This window comes from Parus major, chromosome 9, assembly GCF_001522545.3.
Source record: "Parus major isolate Abel chromosome 9, Parus_major1.1, whole genome shotgun sequence".
NCBI lineage: Eukaryota > Metazoa > Chordata > Aves > Passeriformes > Paridae > Parus > Parus major.
The window spans coordinates 5904006-5922246 of NC_031778.1; the positions used below are offsets into that span (position 1 = coordinate 5904006).

The following is an 18241-nucleotide window of genomic DNA, read 5'->3' on the forward strand; positions in this document are numbered from 1 at the left end:
CCTGGGAACAAAATCTCATAAATCTATGGGATACAGAAAATCAAAGACTTAAGATTAGTTTTATGACATATTATAAATTCTCTCCATTTTAATCTTTTATCTTCCTTCCCCACTAATTCTCCTCCTAACTCTCTTACTACCTCTCTGCTCTCACCTCTCCTCTATAGGTACCAGTGACCTTTTCCTTCCCCATCAGAGTTTACCGGACTTGTATCTAAATAGATACCAAGCAATTGATTTCAGCTTGTCTTCTGCTTTGTAATCTTCTGCTTTCATCTCAAAGTTACAGAGGAATCAGGTGAAATACTTTTCTAGCTAAGCTGGGTTCTGTCAGTAAAATCTGTATGATCAAATGGCCACTTACTTTGGAAGGGGAGCCCTCAGTGATTTTCACCAGCTGCCAGAGAATAGAGTAGTGGGAACACTGCAGTGCCTGGACAACTATCTGTAACACAAGAACACACAGAATCTCAGCATGCTGCTAACAGCAGGCACAGCAGGCAGTGTATGGAAAATCAATCATGCATTTCGTGGTGAAAAGACAGGAGCAGCTCTTTGAACTTTTTCTTTTCAAGGGCATCACGTTATTCCTTGGTTGGTTTGGTGCAATAAGAAATCAGCCTACTAGAGGCAAAGAAAAAATACCGTGTAAATGCTGGGAAACACCAGAAAACTGTGCACTAGGGTACAGCAAGAGGGGATGTGACAGCGTGACAGAAGTAGAACCCGACATCTACATCTCTCAGGTCAAAAGCATCTGTTTAAATACCTCTAAACCTAGCTTCACTATTAAACAGCCTGGAAATCTCTTCCACTGTCAAATGAACATGTAGTCCAATTGCTAAAAAAAAGGGAGAAAATACAACTTGTCCCATGGAGAAGACCAGGGTCATATCATCCCTGATACCATCCATGGTATCTCTTGAACAGTTCAAATGCAAATTAGGTGCTACAAGTGCCAAACTTCTCTGGGATCCCTGCAGGAAGAAATACTGAACAGAGTTCAGACTTCAGGACCTTTCCCCTAAGATCTTATGAAGGCATTTGGAGAGCCACACGCTGTCAGACCCAGAAACTGAGGATGGCTGGCAGCTGCATGGACAGGTTTTATCTGCCAGCCCTGTCCCTCCAGGTAGCACAACTCCAGCATGAAGCAGCAACTGCAGAAAGGACTTTCACACACTGTGTGACAATGCTTCCTCTTAGGGAATTTCTACAAAATTCTGATTTAGAATTTCATGAGAATTTATTTTTCTCTAAATGAAGCTGAGCTAAAATTAACAACTGATTTCTAACTGAAATCAAATCAAAACTTAAAATATGTTTAAATGCTGAAGTAGGAATTCTGCCGTTTAAACAGGAATCATGGGAGAATACAAGATGGTGCCTGTGCTTATCCATGAGAAACAAAAACTCTGAGGGAACAAAGTCCAAGATATGTTCACTAAAAGAACTCCACTAGGATGTCCTAATTTCCTGGTTTTTATTAGCTTTCATCTTACCTCCAATGCACAATAATAATTTGTGATAATTCTGACTGCAGCCAAGGCATACAATGTTGGGTTTCAGTGTAAGCACCAGGATTGATGCACTGCTTTTCAGAGTCAGGAACATTAGCTATTCCCAACTTTACAGCTGAAAAAGGTGAGGGAAGGAGCTCAAAAATCACAGAATCCAAGGTTTTCCACCTCTTAGAGAGCCCTTGACTCCACTATAAATTTCATTCCAAGCTTGTTTTTCCTGCATCACTGAAGTGCATTCAACTTTTGATTTTCTGTACAACCAGACCCTTCAGAACCTTGGACATCCAAGTGATGCAGTGCAGGTGTTATGGGTACCTGTTCTGGCATAGCTCCGTGTTCAATTCCAGTTCTCAGCAATCTGTAGCAGTTACTGAACAAATCCCATTTGGTGAGATCATGAGCACTGGAACGAGAGGAAATAAAGGATTAATTGTGTTCCTGGAACCCCCAGCCCAGAGCTTTGGTGGTTTCTACACCTGACCAAGCAGCTGCACAGCAGCTCACTCCATGCTAAAAGCACAAACCAGGTTTTCTGATAATCCAGAAAAAACGTTTTATTACATGAGATTTTTGTAGGGAGGAGATAAACTTTCTCCATACACATTTTTCTGCAGTGGAAATAAACTGAGATAATTTGAAAGAGTTTATAATATGTCTATAAAAGAGCAAGCCAGCTCAGAATAATCATAAACTTGCTGACTGAAATACTCACCTGGAAGAAGGGATACTGAGACTGAATTGGGAGTCTCAACTGGATGCAGCAGCCTTTTGCATCTGATTCATCCCAGCACCTGGATCACTCAGCCAAGCTCACTCCTCCCATGGCTGTGTCTGCCCTGGGTTAAATCATTAACTGTCCTGCTCAGCCAGAAGGAATAACTCTCTAGTTCCAAAAGGGACAGAGACTGAACTCAGGACTGGGAATGTCCAGGTCCTGCTGGAAGCCATGCCATGAAACACCTCCCATGTTGGAGGGTGTTAGCTGTGGAAAATGTCACTGGTAAGAGCTTCCCATAAAACAAATGAGAGTGCACTGTGCACTCCAGGGCTGTGCCATTAAAGCTAAGGTGCACCTTAACTTCCAGTTCAAATCCATGAATATAAGTATAGGAAAACTTAAAACAAAATATTGGAACTAAAAATGTAAAAATTGTAAACATATTTTGTGGATTTAGATGGTCTTTGAGGTACTAAAATAAAATGTTTCATAGATAAATTAGAGGCTGCCAGAGAGCTGCCTCTGACTGGTGATATTAAGCAAAGATGCTGCTTCAATAAATCACAGGGTTGCCAGCAAGGCAGAGTGGTACCTCCTTAATTACAGCACTGTAATTAAAGCAGTAAAGTCTCCTTGGTGTGCAAAGGCAGATAACTGCACAGATTATCCTACAGAGAATACAAAAGGAAAAACTGTCTCATTCCTGTCTTTTCAGTTCAGAAATTCCTCGTCAGGCAGCCGGCACAGGGGCCATGCCCCCACAGCTGGGGGCACTCAGCTCCCCGCCCTCATCCTGGCCTTACAGCTCAGCTCAGGAAGGGCCCTTCAGCTTCCAGAGCTGAAAAATTCACTATGTAACTATACACACAGCTTTTCAACTGAAACTTTGTTAAAGCACAGCTCCTGCACTACAGTTAGCTATATTCTGGTACCTTTTTATCTCTTTTGAGCTAAAGAGAAGTAGCTCAAAGGCACTGAGAAACAGATTCCTGCAGGCTCAAGCTGAGCCCCAAAAGCACAAATGGCAGAGAAGTGTGCCTTGTGCTCTGACTGTGCCATGCAGGAGAGCAGGACCTCTAGTAACTTACTTATGGGTGTAAGGGCATTGGCTGCAAGGGAGGGGGTGCCACTTGCAAATCCCATCTGCAAAGGTTATGGCACAAACTGAGCAAGGACAGATCAACCCAAACAGTTCTACTGACAAACCACCAGTCATTCCTCCATCTCCACGACAGATTTCAGGCCATGTGATTTTCTCCTTTCCCCACACCTGACACTGCTGATACTCACTGAAAGGATAAAATTAGCATCACAAATCTGTGAGGGAAGACACCACCTACTTGTGAAAGGATGTCAACCTCTTCAGTGTGGAGAGCACATTGTATATGTCATCATCATCAGCTTCTTCTCCCTGCAAAGGCATTACATTACTGCACAGGCAGGAGCAGCTTCTTTCAATATCAATATCAAAATATCAATTCAATATCAAGACTGTCTCCAACTTTTCCAGTGACTTTTATGTAGATTCCATAACATTTAAGTAACCACTGCACAGCACTAAAAAGTAAGATCATCTAATAACATTCAGCATTATCACTGTGTTAATATCCAAACCCATATCCATATCCTCTATGAGTAGAAATCATTCCCAAGACCAAAATCAGAGTTCTAGCTTATTTTACAAAAAAGGACTGAACCACCAGCTTTAATCACTAGCTGATGAACATGCTACAACATAATTTTAGTATTTTTTTAAACTAAACAGCAAATTCTCTTAGAAAATCAAGTAAAAACAAGGTATTTCCAACCCTAATTTTCCCAGCAATTTTCTAAAATAAGAAAAACTGCCGAACTACTACAGTGCCACATCTCCTCTGTGTTGTGGAAGGTTTCCTGCATGTGCTGCCTTTTCACTCATGCACATTTCTGCAGCTATACAAATATTTTAATTTACTCTGCAATGTGACAAGGCATATTTACAGTGTGCCCGCATGTAACACATTATGTAAAAAGTAGGAAAAGGAAAAAGACGTTTTTTAATATGCCATTCTAAATCAGGGACTTAGCTTAACTTTCTCTAAATGTACATCAAAATTAAATGTATCTGCCACAGCACAGTGCATGACTACAAGGAAAGAAAAAGTTTTATGCAGCTCTCATGTTTTGTTTAAAAAGCATGAAAATTACAACAAATTAAGTAGTGCTATACAAAGTTAAATTGCTTCAAAGGAAGAAAAAAATTAGTACAGTTTCTATTCTTATTTAATGTATTCTGTCTTTCGCATTTTGAAGAGCAAATTCTTACAACTAAATCCCAGGTAATTCCAGGTTTCAGACCTGGATCTTTACTCTTTCCAGGGCTCTTTTAATAAGCCATTACACATATTTTCTTAAATCCTCTCCTCCATTCAAAACATAATCCAATCTTGATTTTGCTGCCTACATATACATTTGGGACTACTGGAATCACTACAAATATTAATGTAAATACAACTTCCTCTGCATTTTCTATTATCTTTCACCCATCCATCCATTAATTCCTTATGTGGACTGTTTTGACACTCAACTAAATTTTCAGAAGCAGGACTGTCCCATAATCTTAGTCTTCATCAATGATTTGAAGGCTTAATGGCTACTGTAAGGGACTTTCCATAGGGAGAAGTACCTCCAAATAGTTATGAAATAGCTGCTGCTGCAGTTCGTCTTCAGATGGATAATTTCATGGCTTGCTATGAATGTTTTTCTGTGGCCTATCCTAGCATATTTTAGGCAGTTAACTTCAATAATTTTAAGAAAACAAACCTCCTGCAGTAGATCCTCAACAGAATGGTTAAATCGATCCACAAATTCATCAATAAGTTGGCTGTGAGCTATGTCAACTCTGTTCTGGATGGTGTATTCCTCACTGCAGAGGATGCTGTAGGTTTTGCTGCAGGCTTCCAGAACATCTGATTCCACATGCTTTTCCACAACAAACTTAATCTGCTTCAGTAAGGCATCCAGATGCTGCAAAGATAGAAAAGAACTTCAGCTTTCCCCTCAATAGGACAATGACACTGAGCAAAGCCACTGCCAGAACACCCAACCAAGGCTGCATTGCTCACATGCCAAATAAAGGCACAGCACTGTGGGGCTGAACAGTGGTCACACCTGAGAGCAACCACACTTCCTGCCCAAAGCACCATACCTTTTCCATTCTGCCTGTACTGTAGATTTCCAGGTCAAAGTACTGAGGGATTTGCAAGAGGTTTGCAACCTTCTCGGCATCAGCGGAATACTGGAACATCATGGCAACAAAACAAAACAGGGAAGTAAAAATAAACTCCTGCACTACAGAGTGAAAAAGTTTAAAGACAGTTGTAAATCCCAGTGAAAGACTTATTTTGTTGAAAACTGTACCTTTGATAGCAGCATGGGAAGTGCAATAATGAAATGCTCAGTCAATTTATTTCTGTCATCTATCTGAGTTTTTCTTTCTTTTGCTGTTAAGACCTGGAAGTGATCACACATAACTACAGTAAATACATTTTCGGCATATAGCATACATTAACTTTTCCAAACATTGATTACAGACAAAAACATGCACGTGTATATTTAATAAATCAAAAGAGGAGGGAATAAAAAACTCAAAACACATTTGGGCTGAAGAGTGATTAAGTGGGAGGACTGTGTGTCCTAAGAAGCTGTTATTGAAAAGGAAAACACTGTATCACCCAGCGTGATATTGTCTCTACACATCAACATCTTTTTAGGACTGAAATTCAAATATAACCCAAGTCAGTGGAAGTTCTGCAATTGCTTCCAACTGTACTGAACTCTGGCTTTCACACATTTAACCAAGTGTTAATGTAAAACCTTAGGGCAAACTGAAGTATAATTAAGAAAACCAAAACCAAACCACACTGTAACAATGATTTTCATTAGCAGATTGATGGCCTCCTCTCTAAACTGGAATGGAATTCTCAGTGAGAATGTGCATCCAAGTTCACAGTGAGGTACTGGAGCACTAATGCTGTCAGAACAAACCCCCCAAGGAAAGAGTGACCAGAGAGACAATAATCAAACCAGCATGCTTCATAAAAGCTCAGAGCTGGCTTCCTGGCTTCAGGAAAGAAAAGAATACGTTTGAAAACAAATAATGATAATAAACTACTCAAGTTAATTATTGATTCACCTACAGCCAATCACCCAGACTGCACTGTAAGAGTTACAAGGTAAAGTCAGAGGAGAAACTATTTCACAAGGTCCGTGCTTAATTAGCAATGTGTTTCCCTTTCAACTCAGAGAAGAAGTTGGTGGGATCATGAGACAGGACAAATCTCCAGTGACAATTACCATCCCACAGCTCATGGTCTAACTGAAAAGAAGCAAAAGCTAAGTGTCACCCCAACATGGCCCTGCAAGGGAGAAGCAGCAGCTGGACAAAAGGCATGTGCCTGGATGCCCAAAACTGCATGCCCAGCCTTAGGAATGCCCTTCCACTGGTGCTCAAACTGTCATTATAAAATAACCTGAAAAGGCAATTTGGCCAGAATGTAAAGCTCTGAAATTTTTAGGGCACTCAGTGGAAGAGGCCTAAGAGGATGGGTCCCTAAAACCAGAGACACATTCAGACTGGTCCCAGTCCCACCCCTCCTGCTCAAAACAGAGCCCACCCTGGGGTCACCCTGGAGGATCGGGGCTTTGTCCAGTCAGTTCTCAAAAACCACCAAGCATGGGAAGGGCACCAGCTCCCAGTACCAGTTCCAGTGCTTAAACACCCTCATGATGAAGATCCTGGTGGCTTTTCTGCAAATTTTATGTGAATATTTGCAGCACATTTGTTTTTACCAAAGACAGTCAGAGGTAGTCTGCTCTGCTCCTACACTTTCCACTCTAATCTAGCTTTAACATTAGGGGCTGATGATGTGGGTAAATATAAGGCAGGGGTATGATAAAAAAAACACCCGAAAATATAACAAAAAATACTTTTAAGCTGTAAATTTATATTGCTTAACTTGGCAATGCAAACCCCCAAATCAAACAAAGAGAAAACCAAACATGTCCAGAAACAGAATTTCTAATATTTTTCTTAGAAGTGTTCAGATGAAACAGCAACCACCAGTGAAAAACTCTGCTGCAGGAATGTCCAAATGTGGTGTTACAAGTATCTCCTATGCTCTGGTGACAGCCAGGCAGCTGCAGCCCCACTCACCCTCTTGCCAGTGCCCCTGCCCACGGGGGGATGTGCCTCAGCAGCCTGTCTGATGGTGCACACCATGAGCTCGATCAGAGCGCTCTCCTGCCGGTCCGACATTGCTGCAGGGAGAACAGAGCATCACTGGGGACACGTCTGGGACAGCAGGGGAACACACAGCAGCACACAACACTGCACACAAGGGAACTCTGTCACATTTATCGAGGCTTTCCTGCCTCCTCTTTCATTTGCCATTTGCATCATCTCAAAATGGACACAGCAGAAGTGAAAGAAGCCCAGAGAAATGTAGGCTGGACAAAAGGATCAATGAAAGGGAACATACGGAAGATCTAGAAAATAAGACAAAGTCATAGAAGACAAACAGTGACAGACAATTCACTATCACTTCCTCATAAATCCTCTGCTCTTTGGCAAGTGCTTCTGCTAACATTTGGAGGATCAAACCCCACTAGAATAAGGAAAAACAAGGAAGCAAAGGGCCTAATTTCCTAAGGATATTACCCTTTTGGTAGCAGCTGCATACCAAAAGGTCAGCTTTTGAAGCATGGACATGATGAGCACACCTTGCCAGGAACATTAATTTTTCAAACACCTAAGCCTTGTGAAGGTTCCTGAAGCAGGAGAATCCTGAGGAATTATAAAGGATCTTGAGTGACACTCATTAACCTTAGGGATGCTTGGCCCCCAGCCTCCCTGGCTATTTTGTGAATTGTATATTCACAATTGTAAATATATTATTGAAATAGTTATTTAAACATTCAAGCAAAATCAAGTATTATCCTTTAATATCAGGGAATCAGAGTACAGCAAACTTTTTGACAAAAAAAAACATCCAGAGTACAAATATAAAGAAAAATACACTACAAACTGCTGCTTTTGAATGAAAGTACATTAAAAACAGATTAACCCAAATCTTCAAATATGCTTTCCAAACAAACCACAACATAAAAAGATATTTTGCTATGGGTAGCAGAGGTACTTAAGGAATAATTAACAATACTGTGCAATATCAAGGAAGCACAGGATTCAGCCAATACCTTCTTCTCCTTGGACTGGCTCCTCCAAGAGCAATTCTGTCATACATTCCCAGTCTTTCAGCAGTTCTTGAGAGCTCTCCCACAAGCTGTCCACCAAATAGGCTGCATGTTCATGCAACTAGAAAATCCAAAGCAATCATCAGTACAGCTCTTGGTATAAGCACCAGTTCTTCGACTTTCACAATCATATGGCCACAGAGAGTGCCTGGACATGTGTCTTATGTTAGTTGGAAAGAACATTCAGTTTGAAACTAATTCAGGAAGGTTTTTTGAACGACTGAATTTCTGAATCCCAAGTGAATGACATCAGCGCAGTGGGGTTATGTTTTAACAGAGATGAAATAAAACCAAACTGAGCTTCTTTGCATGAAGCTCCTTGTTTGTGAAAAAAATCTTTCCCAGAGTTTTGACCTAGAAGCTGCAAACTTACCATCCCTCACTTTCTCACTGCATTAAAAAAGGGAGAGATGGTGAGGCATGAGAGTTGTATTTGTTTTGAACAAGAAATTGGTTTTCATACATGCTGCTATGTGCTCAGAAAAAAGGAGTAAAAACCTTGGTGATTTCAGGGCATATAGATCTAACACTAACTTCAACTGCAAAAAATGTTTTTATGTGAATTAACACAACTGTTGTAAAGTGAGAAAAATAATCCATAGGCTTCCGCTGTTTTCTAAACTTATCTTTAACTACTACCAACAAGTAACAAGCACAACATGCAGTTTGTGGTTGCCAGGGACCGATTCCTTAGCTAGGAAACATCTCCAAGTACAGAGAAGGAGGTGTCAGTACATTCCCCTCCTCTGTTTCTGACAGCTTTGAACAAAATGTCACAGAGTAACTGCTGCTGGGCACGGTTCAATCACATGAATGCACCCCCAGGCTGCAGCGTTAACTTGTCCCACCCACATGCAAAGTCCCAATTCTCTTACTCTCTACTAAAATTTGAGTCAGGATATTCTACTTGCTTCCTAACAAGTCTCTCAAAAACAACCATAGCAAAACCTGGCCCTGAGAGAGAAGTGACCCTCAGGGAGCAGCATGGGAGGCCCTTTGCTGGTCTTGGCTTTGGGAGTGGAGCAGTTTCTTTTCTCTTCAGAAGAACAGACAAAGTCAGCGCTCAGTAACTCCAGTCACACACACTCAGATCTAAGGTGTCTACACTGTAAAACACAATGAACTGTACAATTTAAGTTTTAAAGAAGCTTGAACTAAAAATTCATTCAGGTGGCAGATGGAAGGCTCACATAGGTAGTGACATTTCATCCAGATTAATTTGTAGGTTTATGAGGTGTTTCCAAAAAACAAGAACACTACCAAAATTTTGTCCTTCCTTCTCAGCAACTCTGAGTGTTTCTTTTCATTCTCACAGTCAAGTCTTTTGTTCAAGGCTTCCTAACAATTAAAATAACCAATTGTAATATCTTTCCTTTTGCTTTTTACCCAAAATATACTGCCTCTATTATAGTTTATATACTAATATACTTCCTCTAGAGAAACATTTCTGTCATTCCTTTCTTTCAGTCTACTTATCAAATCAAATGTATAATTTTGAACCTTCCCCCTCTATCTTAAGAACATTCTGTACCTGACAGTATCTTAAATTTTCCTCCCTCCACTGCCATTCCCAATCTGTATTACTGTTGCTACACGTACCATACAATTTCCCATATAAATGTCTCTATAAATCATGGGGACAATCCCATCCTGGATGTGTTCATTAAACACTTCATGTCACCACATCTATGCTTGTTTTCCTCATCCTCCAATGTTTCCAAGATGCATCTGCATAAAGCCCTGAAAGATCTCATCTCATCTCATCTCATCTCATCTCATCTCATCTCATCTCATCTCATCTCATCTCATCTCATCTCATCTCATCTCATCTCATCTCATCTCACAGCTGACTCTGCTCTGAGCTAAGGAACCTCAGGTCCTTCCCACTCTGAGCTCTATGATTCTAATCAGAACTGGAGATACTATGCAATTTTTGTTCCATCTTGATTCAAACTATTTTACTCCACAAAGAATAAGTCCAGAGGTGTTCTCCTTGCATGGTTTTGTAAGCAAAGAACCATTTACATTTGTGTGCAGCAATGCACCCTGGCAGCCACCAAAGCACCAGCAATGCAGTGTGAGTACAGTGGGGACATGCACAAGTTAAATAAACCATGAAGATATTCAGATCAATTTCCTTAATGGACATGAGAATGGAGAGGCAGGGAAAAGGGCTTACAGTATTTCTGAAAATATTAAAAAAATGAAAATAGAGACAATTTATTACTGTATGTTGATAAATCACTATTTAAGTTCCAGGTTTTATTAAACATTTAAACATTAAAAATTACTTTTTTACCTCACTTTCAAGAAAGAAAAGAACCAACATTCTAATAAGGTTTCCATTTGGGCTATTTCGGCCCCTCCTCTTTGCTAGAGCCTCTTCAGCTTGGGGATCATGTCTGCTGAACAGCCTGAAAATAAGCAGAAGGAGCTCATGGCTATCACAACAATTCTCATTTCTGCAAGAATATGAAGAGCATTCACTCTTAGTAAATTTGTTCATAAAACAGTGCAAGTATCTAAATATTTCTTTCAAGGGAAAGAGGGCACAACCTCTGCCTGTCTGAAGAGATCAATTTATCTTCAGTCTTTGAGTTCACAAAGCTGGAAGAATTTCACACAGGAAAAAGTTCTCCAAAACCTACTAATATTGAAGGCTTTGCAGAATTTTAAGTATTTGCATCACTTGTACATTTTTGAATTTATAACTTATCCAGTCTTACAGTGGAGGCAACAACTACTGCACCAGTGTGCTAAGAGCTAAGGTTGTATCACTCTGGCTGGGACATGGTACAAGCAAACCTGACATCCATCACATAGCCAACCTCAGGTAGCAGGAGCAGCATCAAAGATAAAACCAGCTCCTACTCATTTTTTGGGGTTTTACAGGTAAGTGACACACTCTGCACTGAGTTCTCTGATGCATGGCCCATCCCAACATCCTCTCAATGCTCAAATTTTCCAAGAGACCTCAGGTGTGCCTGTATAACTCTTACAACAATGACTGTTTTACTTTGAGAAGTTTGAAAGCTGTTCCTGACTTTTACAGTGAAATCACAAAGCAGATTAACACATGAAACACAGAATTCTGATTTCACTGCTGTAACTCACTCAAGAGAAGGGTAAGTTCCACACAAATGTTGTATTTTAGTTAAAAACATTACCTCATCCCTCTGCTTATCTTAAGAGATAAGCAATGAGCACCTCTGCAGGTGATGAAAACTTACAACCTGCACCTCAGGGCTGAGCCAGTGATCTTCTGTATTTGGTCATCTTTTATACCCTCTGTACTGTTCGCTTTCCTTTGCTAAGCACAGAGAGCATGTCTGATGATTATCACAGAGAAAGTGACAGTGAAATGTATTAAATTAGGTGAGATAAATCACACCTCAAGTGCCTGAAATAGATTCTAACTTACTTAACTGGAGATTTTCTTTGCAGAAACCAAGACAAAATTAGTTAAGAATGGGACTATCTTGTCTCCATGCTGTTTAGCCTTGAGACACATTTACAGAACACAGCTTAGTACCTCACAAAAGAAGTCAGAATGAAGTTTTTATCTTAAGTGCAGTGAGGTGCAGTTATGTCCTTATTTACCTTTGAGGCATTTTTCAAAATTATTTTGTCACATGTTGATTAGTAAAGGAATTTTAGTGTATATTTTTAATGAGAACCTAACCCTTTCCAATAACTAGTACAATGTCTTGCTGGTAATGGAGATCTGCACATATATTCCTTGAAACAGATAGTGCTTGATCAGAAAGCTGAAATTCCAAAAATCCACCAATGAAAGCTTACAATTACAACGTGGAGTTGTAAATCCCTAATAAACCATCGAGAATTAGAGCACTGGCAAAGAAAAACAGATGTTTTTGTGTATTTTTTCCTACCTGTATCTTGGCATGAAAAAATTAGACAGTCTGGGTTCTAATATAAATCCTCTACACATGTAATAAAAAACTTTAATGTCACAACCCACGAGGGGAAAAAATCAAATTCCTGCTGAAAGACTTTTAACTGCAAACAATAAAAGGAAGAGGTTAACTCCTGTGATGTGGCAATGCCCTGGTCACAGTTACTGGGGTGGTGTGACTCACATCCATGGAAAAGCTGGCTTGTGTCCTTTGGAATAGTGAGGACATGAGAGATGTAACAAAATGCAATATATTTTCAGGGGAAGATAGCGAGTTTAGAACAAATTTTGCAATTATTGCTACATAAAAACCTCTCAAATTCAAATCAGAGAAATAAACTGGCTTAAAACTTGATAGAAATTATGACTGTGTATGTATCAGGTAGATACCCCAGAGGACAGCTCCAATATATGTATCTTATCACACTGGGAATTCAGCAAGTGCTGCAGGACTTAAACCAGCTTTAGAAGTTTGTGCAGCCTTTGTATATTTAACCCTTGTTAGGAAATGTTATCTGAATTGTACAGCAAGAAAAATGTATATTCAGTTTCCTCAAGTCCCCAGATCTTGTTTAAACAAGAGAATAAAGTCTGTAATTTAAATTAAATGCTTGATTTGCTAAATTGCAATGTTTCACTCCACTGCTTCTTTGCTTTTTGATCTCTAGGAAGCAATCACAAATCTGGTCTTATTCCAGGGCAACTAATGACTTACTTTTTGTGGAGGAATTCGCCAGCTGCTACTGCCACAGGCCGGTGTGCTGAGTACACCAGGTGATAAACATTCTCACAGTCTTCATTGGACAGAGCCTCCTCGCTCCCACTGAAAGAGTCACAATAACACCTGAACTACAGCAGAGGTTTCATTTCCATCCCACACCTCCCACAGCTCACTTGGGACAGCTACAAGGTTGGTTTATTTCCCACAAAATCCTACATGTTTGAACAAGGACTTCGAGCTTTGGTTCAATTTCAAAACAGAGAAGTATTTAAAGTGCTTGTAAGACTGGAAGTTTCTCTGATTTCCTTCTCCCAGTTGTATCAATAGAGAGATAAAATAATATTATGAAAGGATCAGAATCACTGCCATACAAACCCTCCCCTCCTTTAACCATCACACAAACTTCAATGCACATACTGCAAGATGCCAAACACTCATCAAACATCATGAACTGGAAACCTGGAATCACAGAATCCTTTAGGTTGGGAAAGACCCCAGTGCTCACTGAGTCCAACCATTAACCCAGGCCCTCTGTGCTCACCACTAATTCATGTCCCCAAGTGCTACACCCACTTTTGAACACTTCCCTGGGCAGCCTGTCCCAGAATATTAGCAAAAATGATATAGAAATACCAGCACTGTCACAATCAGGATATTACCTCCATCCTTGTTTAGTTGGCATCCATCAGAACCATTTATGTATCAGGACTCTAAATCATTTGGCTTCATACAAGGCATAATTTTAATTGGTCATTCTCCATAAGGATTGCTCCAGACACCTTTTTGGAGTTCCTATCTGCCAGAATATTGCCCTGTGCTCTTCAAGGTGACCCTTCTGGTGCTAAAGACATTTAGCTTTGCCTGTGCTTTCAACAGGCAACCAAAAAGAAAGCAGGAACAGACAAAAAAAAAAGTACACTGGGTAGCTTTTGACCTTAAAACTTACTGTGTTCCCAAAAATTGCTGATAATGCAGGGAAGAGATGTGCTCTACACATCATTTCAGATCATATTTGTTATATTTACTTTAAAAATATAACAGTAGATGCAAGATTTAATTTCTTGCTAATATTACAAGGCTAATCTCTTTAAAAAAGAGTGACCCAAAAATAAAAAGCTGAAGTCTAGACTTCTTTACTAAGGAAAGGATAGTGTAAACTTCAGATTCTGCATGTGCAAAAACATTCTTCAAAGTGGAGCCACTGGATACAAAATATGAAGCAGAACTTCTGTGCATCCGCTTGTAAACCAGATGTTCTTTAATACAGTTTTTAATAAATATAAAAGCCTAGCAGTGCCCCTCCAGGTGCACTCCCATGAGGCTGCTGGGGACAGGCTGGTTCCACATCAGCATGTGGGAGGATGTCTGAGGTGCTCCTTACCTCGGGGAGCCACTGCATCCTGACATGGAAAAGCCTGGAAGCAGGTGTCCTACCACGTGACACTTTCCAGCTGTGTCAGGAAATCAATCAAATCTCCCTATGCTGCATCTGTGTTACTGCTGGAGTTATTCTAGCAAGTGTAATCCACACTCATTTTGGGAGGACAGTTGTTCTGCTCTTGGCAAAAGGTAGAAATGCCCTTTGGCATTCTTCCACACTATGGATGCACTAATAACTTCAAAACATCCAAACATTTTTGAAACTTTGCCTCCTATATTTCCATGAAATTAAATATCTTACTTTAGCTTCATGTCCATATTATGTGTTCAGTTCAACTGCATACTAAGTGTAAAGTAATACATTCACTTCAATACACAAGCAAGGCACTCAGTTCACTCAAATGTTCCTGGTTTAGGTAATTTTCCAAGGGAACACAGGGGTTTGGAGCAGCACTCACTGGAGGATGAGCGTGACCAATCGAATGGCTTCCACAGCGACATCGTACTCCTTGTCCAGGGTCATGGACACAATGCGGTCCTGCAAGGCAACTCTGGGTCAGTCACAGGGCACAACACAGCACAGCCAGCAGGTGGAAAATTCTAGAGATTACAAAATAAATACTTTTTGGGAGAAAGATGTTTTGACACGCTGACAATGAGAGCCCTTCAACATTACCAGCCTTTTAATGTACCCCTCAGCTGTGTGCTGACAATGAGAGCCCCTCAACATGACCCAGCCTTTTAATGTACCCCTCAGCTGTGTGCCATATGCACAGTGGAACAACACGAACAAGTGCTTCAACAATCCTTATCCTTGTGTGCTTGCCAGAAAGGGAGGGAGGAGACTTGGGAGTTACAGCACTGTTCTGGGTTAGATTAATTTAACAGGTCTTTCCTGAAGTCATGAACTTGGGTTGGACAGCAGCAGAAAAACTGCCCCACTTCATTCCCCTGAATGAAAGGTGTAACTTCTGGCTGAGCAAGTTCCAACCCCCATCTGCTCAATCTGCCTTTACAGAGATTCCCTGTACCGTTCTAAAGCAGCAGAACAGGGCACAGGCCTGTATTTTTAAGGTGAGTTACTAATTCTCAGTGTCCCTGAAGATCAGTTTTCCATTCTATGTTAGGCTCTGAACAAGGCAGACTGAAGAGGCAATCTCTCCTTCTGCTCCCAGGTTGTGGAGACAGCATAGGGTGAGAGATGAAGCACTTTGGCACTGACTGCAGAGGAGTTAATTCCCACCTTTCCATATGGGGTCAGTTAATGTCTGTATTGGACAGGACATCTTGATGGAAAAGAAAAGTCTTCTCTTTGATGGACAAATTTTTGTTTTGATGGACTGAGCTTATTTTCCAGCATATCACCTTAGAAACACAAATGCTGGAAAGAACAGGCATTTTTCTTAGAAAAAGAAACAGGATCACATCCTTGTCACAGCTCTCTGGAAGGTGGTGAAATATTAACACACCACTACAAGGCACTATGGATCAAATTAATTTATTCTTTAAACAGCTAGAAGACCTCTAGAGATATTTCTCTCCATTTGAATGGATTGAACTGAACACTAGGTGAACTGTGCAGGTCGATTAAATTCTGATGAAGAAATATAAATAAGCAGCCAAGGAACTGAAAATGGCAGTTAGGTCAATTATTTTTCAAAGAGGTGGTGGTGGAGTCTGTGGCAGCACGACATTTAGCTAATGTATCAGAGATTCAGAAAGCATTAATTTGGAACTTTGCTCCATCCTCGTGCCAAAGGCCACATCCCTGACAGTGCAGCTGTAAATCCAAGTCCAGGCATTTGGGCCAAGCCAGCTTTTTGTTCTCTTGACGTGGCAGAGAAACTGAAAGTGATTAATGATTATGTTAAATAAGTCTGTTCTCTAGGCACACAGAGACTTTGAGTACACCTTTTCCTCTTGCTAATTTCATAATGATACAGATTTCTGTAGTAAAACCAGCTTTTATGGGACAGAAGAAGATAAATTCCTAACAAGGCCCCCTTCCTTCTGAACCTCTTTGACAGAAATTACAATTCCCTGTCCAAGCCAAGCAGCAATGGACAGGCTAACCTGGCTTCCTTTAAAAGAAATGTCCGTGCTGTGAAAGGCAGAATGTATCTGGGGTTTCATTTCATGTTCCTGTAGTTTTCCTGGAATACATTACAGAGTAACTGTTGCCCAAAGTGTCCCAGATTGTCCTGAAAGTTTTGTGGGTGCATGGGAGAGGTTCAGCCTCAAAGAAGTCTTTTCCCTTAGAAATTATGGGATCCTGACAAAGAAGCATCCACCCTATTTTCTAGTAAAGAGAAGTAGATGAAGGCCCATGACAGCTTTAGTGGCCTGTTCAAAAATAAGTGGAAGTACAGAAGCAGCAAATATAAACAAATCTAAATCTGCACAGAGTGAAGAGGAAAAGAAGCAGAGTTGGAGACTCCATTTTTTTCTGGTTGTCCTGTGAGGATAGAGGAAATCAGACTTATGGAGGTATTAGAGAAGAAGTTTGAGGTCTGAACCTGTTTGCCAGGTTCTCTCCTACGAGAGGAAATTTTGCCTTTACTGACAGTCCCAGAAAATGGCTTTATAAAATTAGAAGAATGCAGGCTCTTAAGTGGTCTCACAAAATGCTCCTTTTATCTCCTACTTTAGTCAACTATACTTAGTTCATTTCTGACAGATATTTATTTAATCTGCCCTTTAAGACTGTTATCTTAAATGAAGGAGACTATCAATAAAGATACGCTCTATTATATAATTATCATTTGGAAAAAAGCCTTCCTTAATATCTAGGCTTTACTTAAGGTTAAGCATCTTTTTTCAGCATCACAAGTGAATGTAGTAAAATGCTGATTATCATGTTTTTATAAATTCTTTACATACAGGGAAAATAGGACAATTTTTTTTATTTTTTTTTTTCTAGATCAGACTGGAGGAGTTAATTGTGAAATGGCAGACAAACCAGTGAACCAGCATAAAATCTACAGGGAGAAGTTTAAGTCTTGTGCACAGTATTTATAAATATTTTAATCTCCACTTTTCTAAACAGAATTTTTTATCAGCATTATAATAATAATTTAAGTTAAAATAAACCAGTCGGCTCTGTTTCTTTTCTAAACAATCTTTTCATCAGCATTCTAATAAAGATTTAAATGAGATAAATGAGTTTTTCCTTGGGGGTAGCCTTTCCCACAGTAATGTGTTCTGCAGAACACAAAAGCCATGGGGAGATGCAGCAGCTGACATGGTGGCAGGGCCTGAACAGTCTCCTCACCAGGCACCCAAACAAGAGCAGGCACAATTCCACACCCATCCCTCCAGACAGTTCACTTGTACAATAAAGCAGTCAGACCACAAAGTGAATTAAGAGCCACATTCTTACCCAGATATTATGCAAAACGTTTGTGCTGATAAAAACCCCATGAATTATCCCCCCCAGACTTCTCTCCTGAAAAGCCAATCCGGCTCAAGGGGTGTGGAAGCACAATGTGAACTCCTGCTCTGCAGCAAGGCCAGTTCACTGTGTAGAGGACTGTGATGCACATTAAGTAACTCTCCCTCCAAACACAAGCACATACTGAGCTAAAAAAGCTGTGTAACAAAAAACCCTTCATTATAGGCTGCCACTTTCAGCTATATTTTAAATTGTGTAATTTAAATTGTGTACATCCTCTTAATTCAATAAATCGAAAATT

The 18241-nt window shown here is 40.2% G+C and overlaps 1 protein-coding gene across 7 annotated transcripts in view; it reads right to left on the reverse strand.

Annotated features, from left to right (window-relative positions):
- The window catches only part of STAG1 (stromal antigen 1), a 154170-nt gene that overhangs the window by 24882 nt on the left and 111047 nt on the right, over positions 1-18241 (reverse strand). For all 7 annotated transcript variants that reach the window (XM_015637464.3, XM_033516801.1, XM_033516800.1 and 4 more), the window contains 11 exons: positions 15008-15087; positions 13164-13271; positions 10832-10946; positions 8476-8593; positions 7436-7539; positions 5641-5733; positions 5429-5518; positions 5044-5247; positions 3582-3652; positions 1839-1926; positions 365-445 (listed from right to left, as the gene is read on the reverse strand). In XM_015637464.3, coding sequence (XP_015492950.1) covers positions 365-445; positions 1839-1926; positions 3582-3652; positions 5044-5247; positions 5429-5518; positions 5641-5733; positions 7436-7539; positions 8476-8593; positions 10832-10946; positions 13164-13271; positions 15008-15087 — 1152 coding nt within the window. The remainder of the gene's footprint in view (positions 1-364; positions 446-1838; positions 1927-3581; positions 3653-5043; positions 5248-5428; positions 5519-5640; positions 5734-7435; positions 7540-8475; positions 8594-10831; positions 10947-13163; positions 13272-15007; positions 15088-18241) is intronic.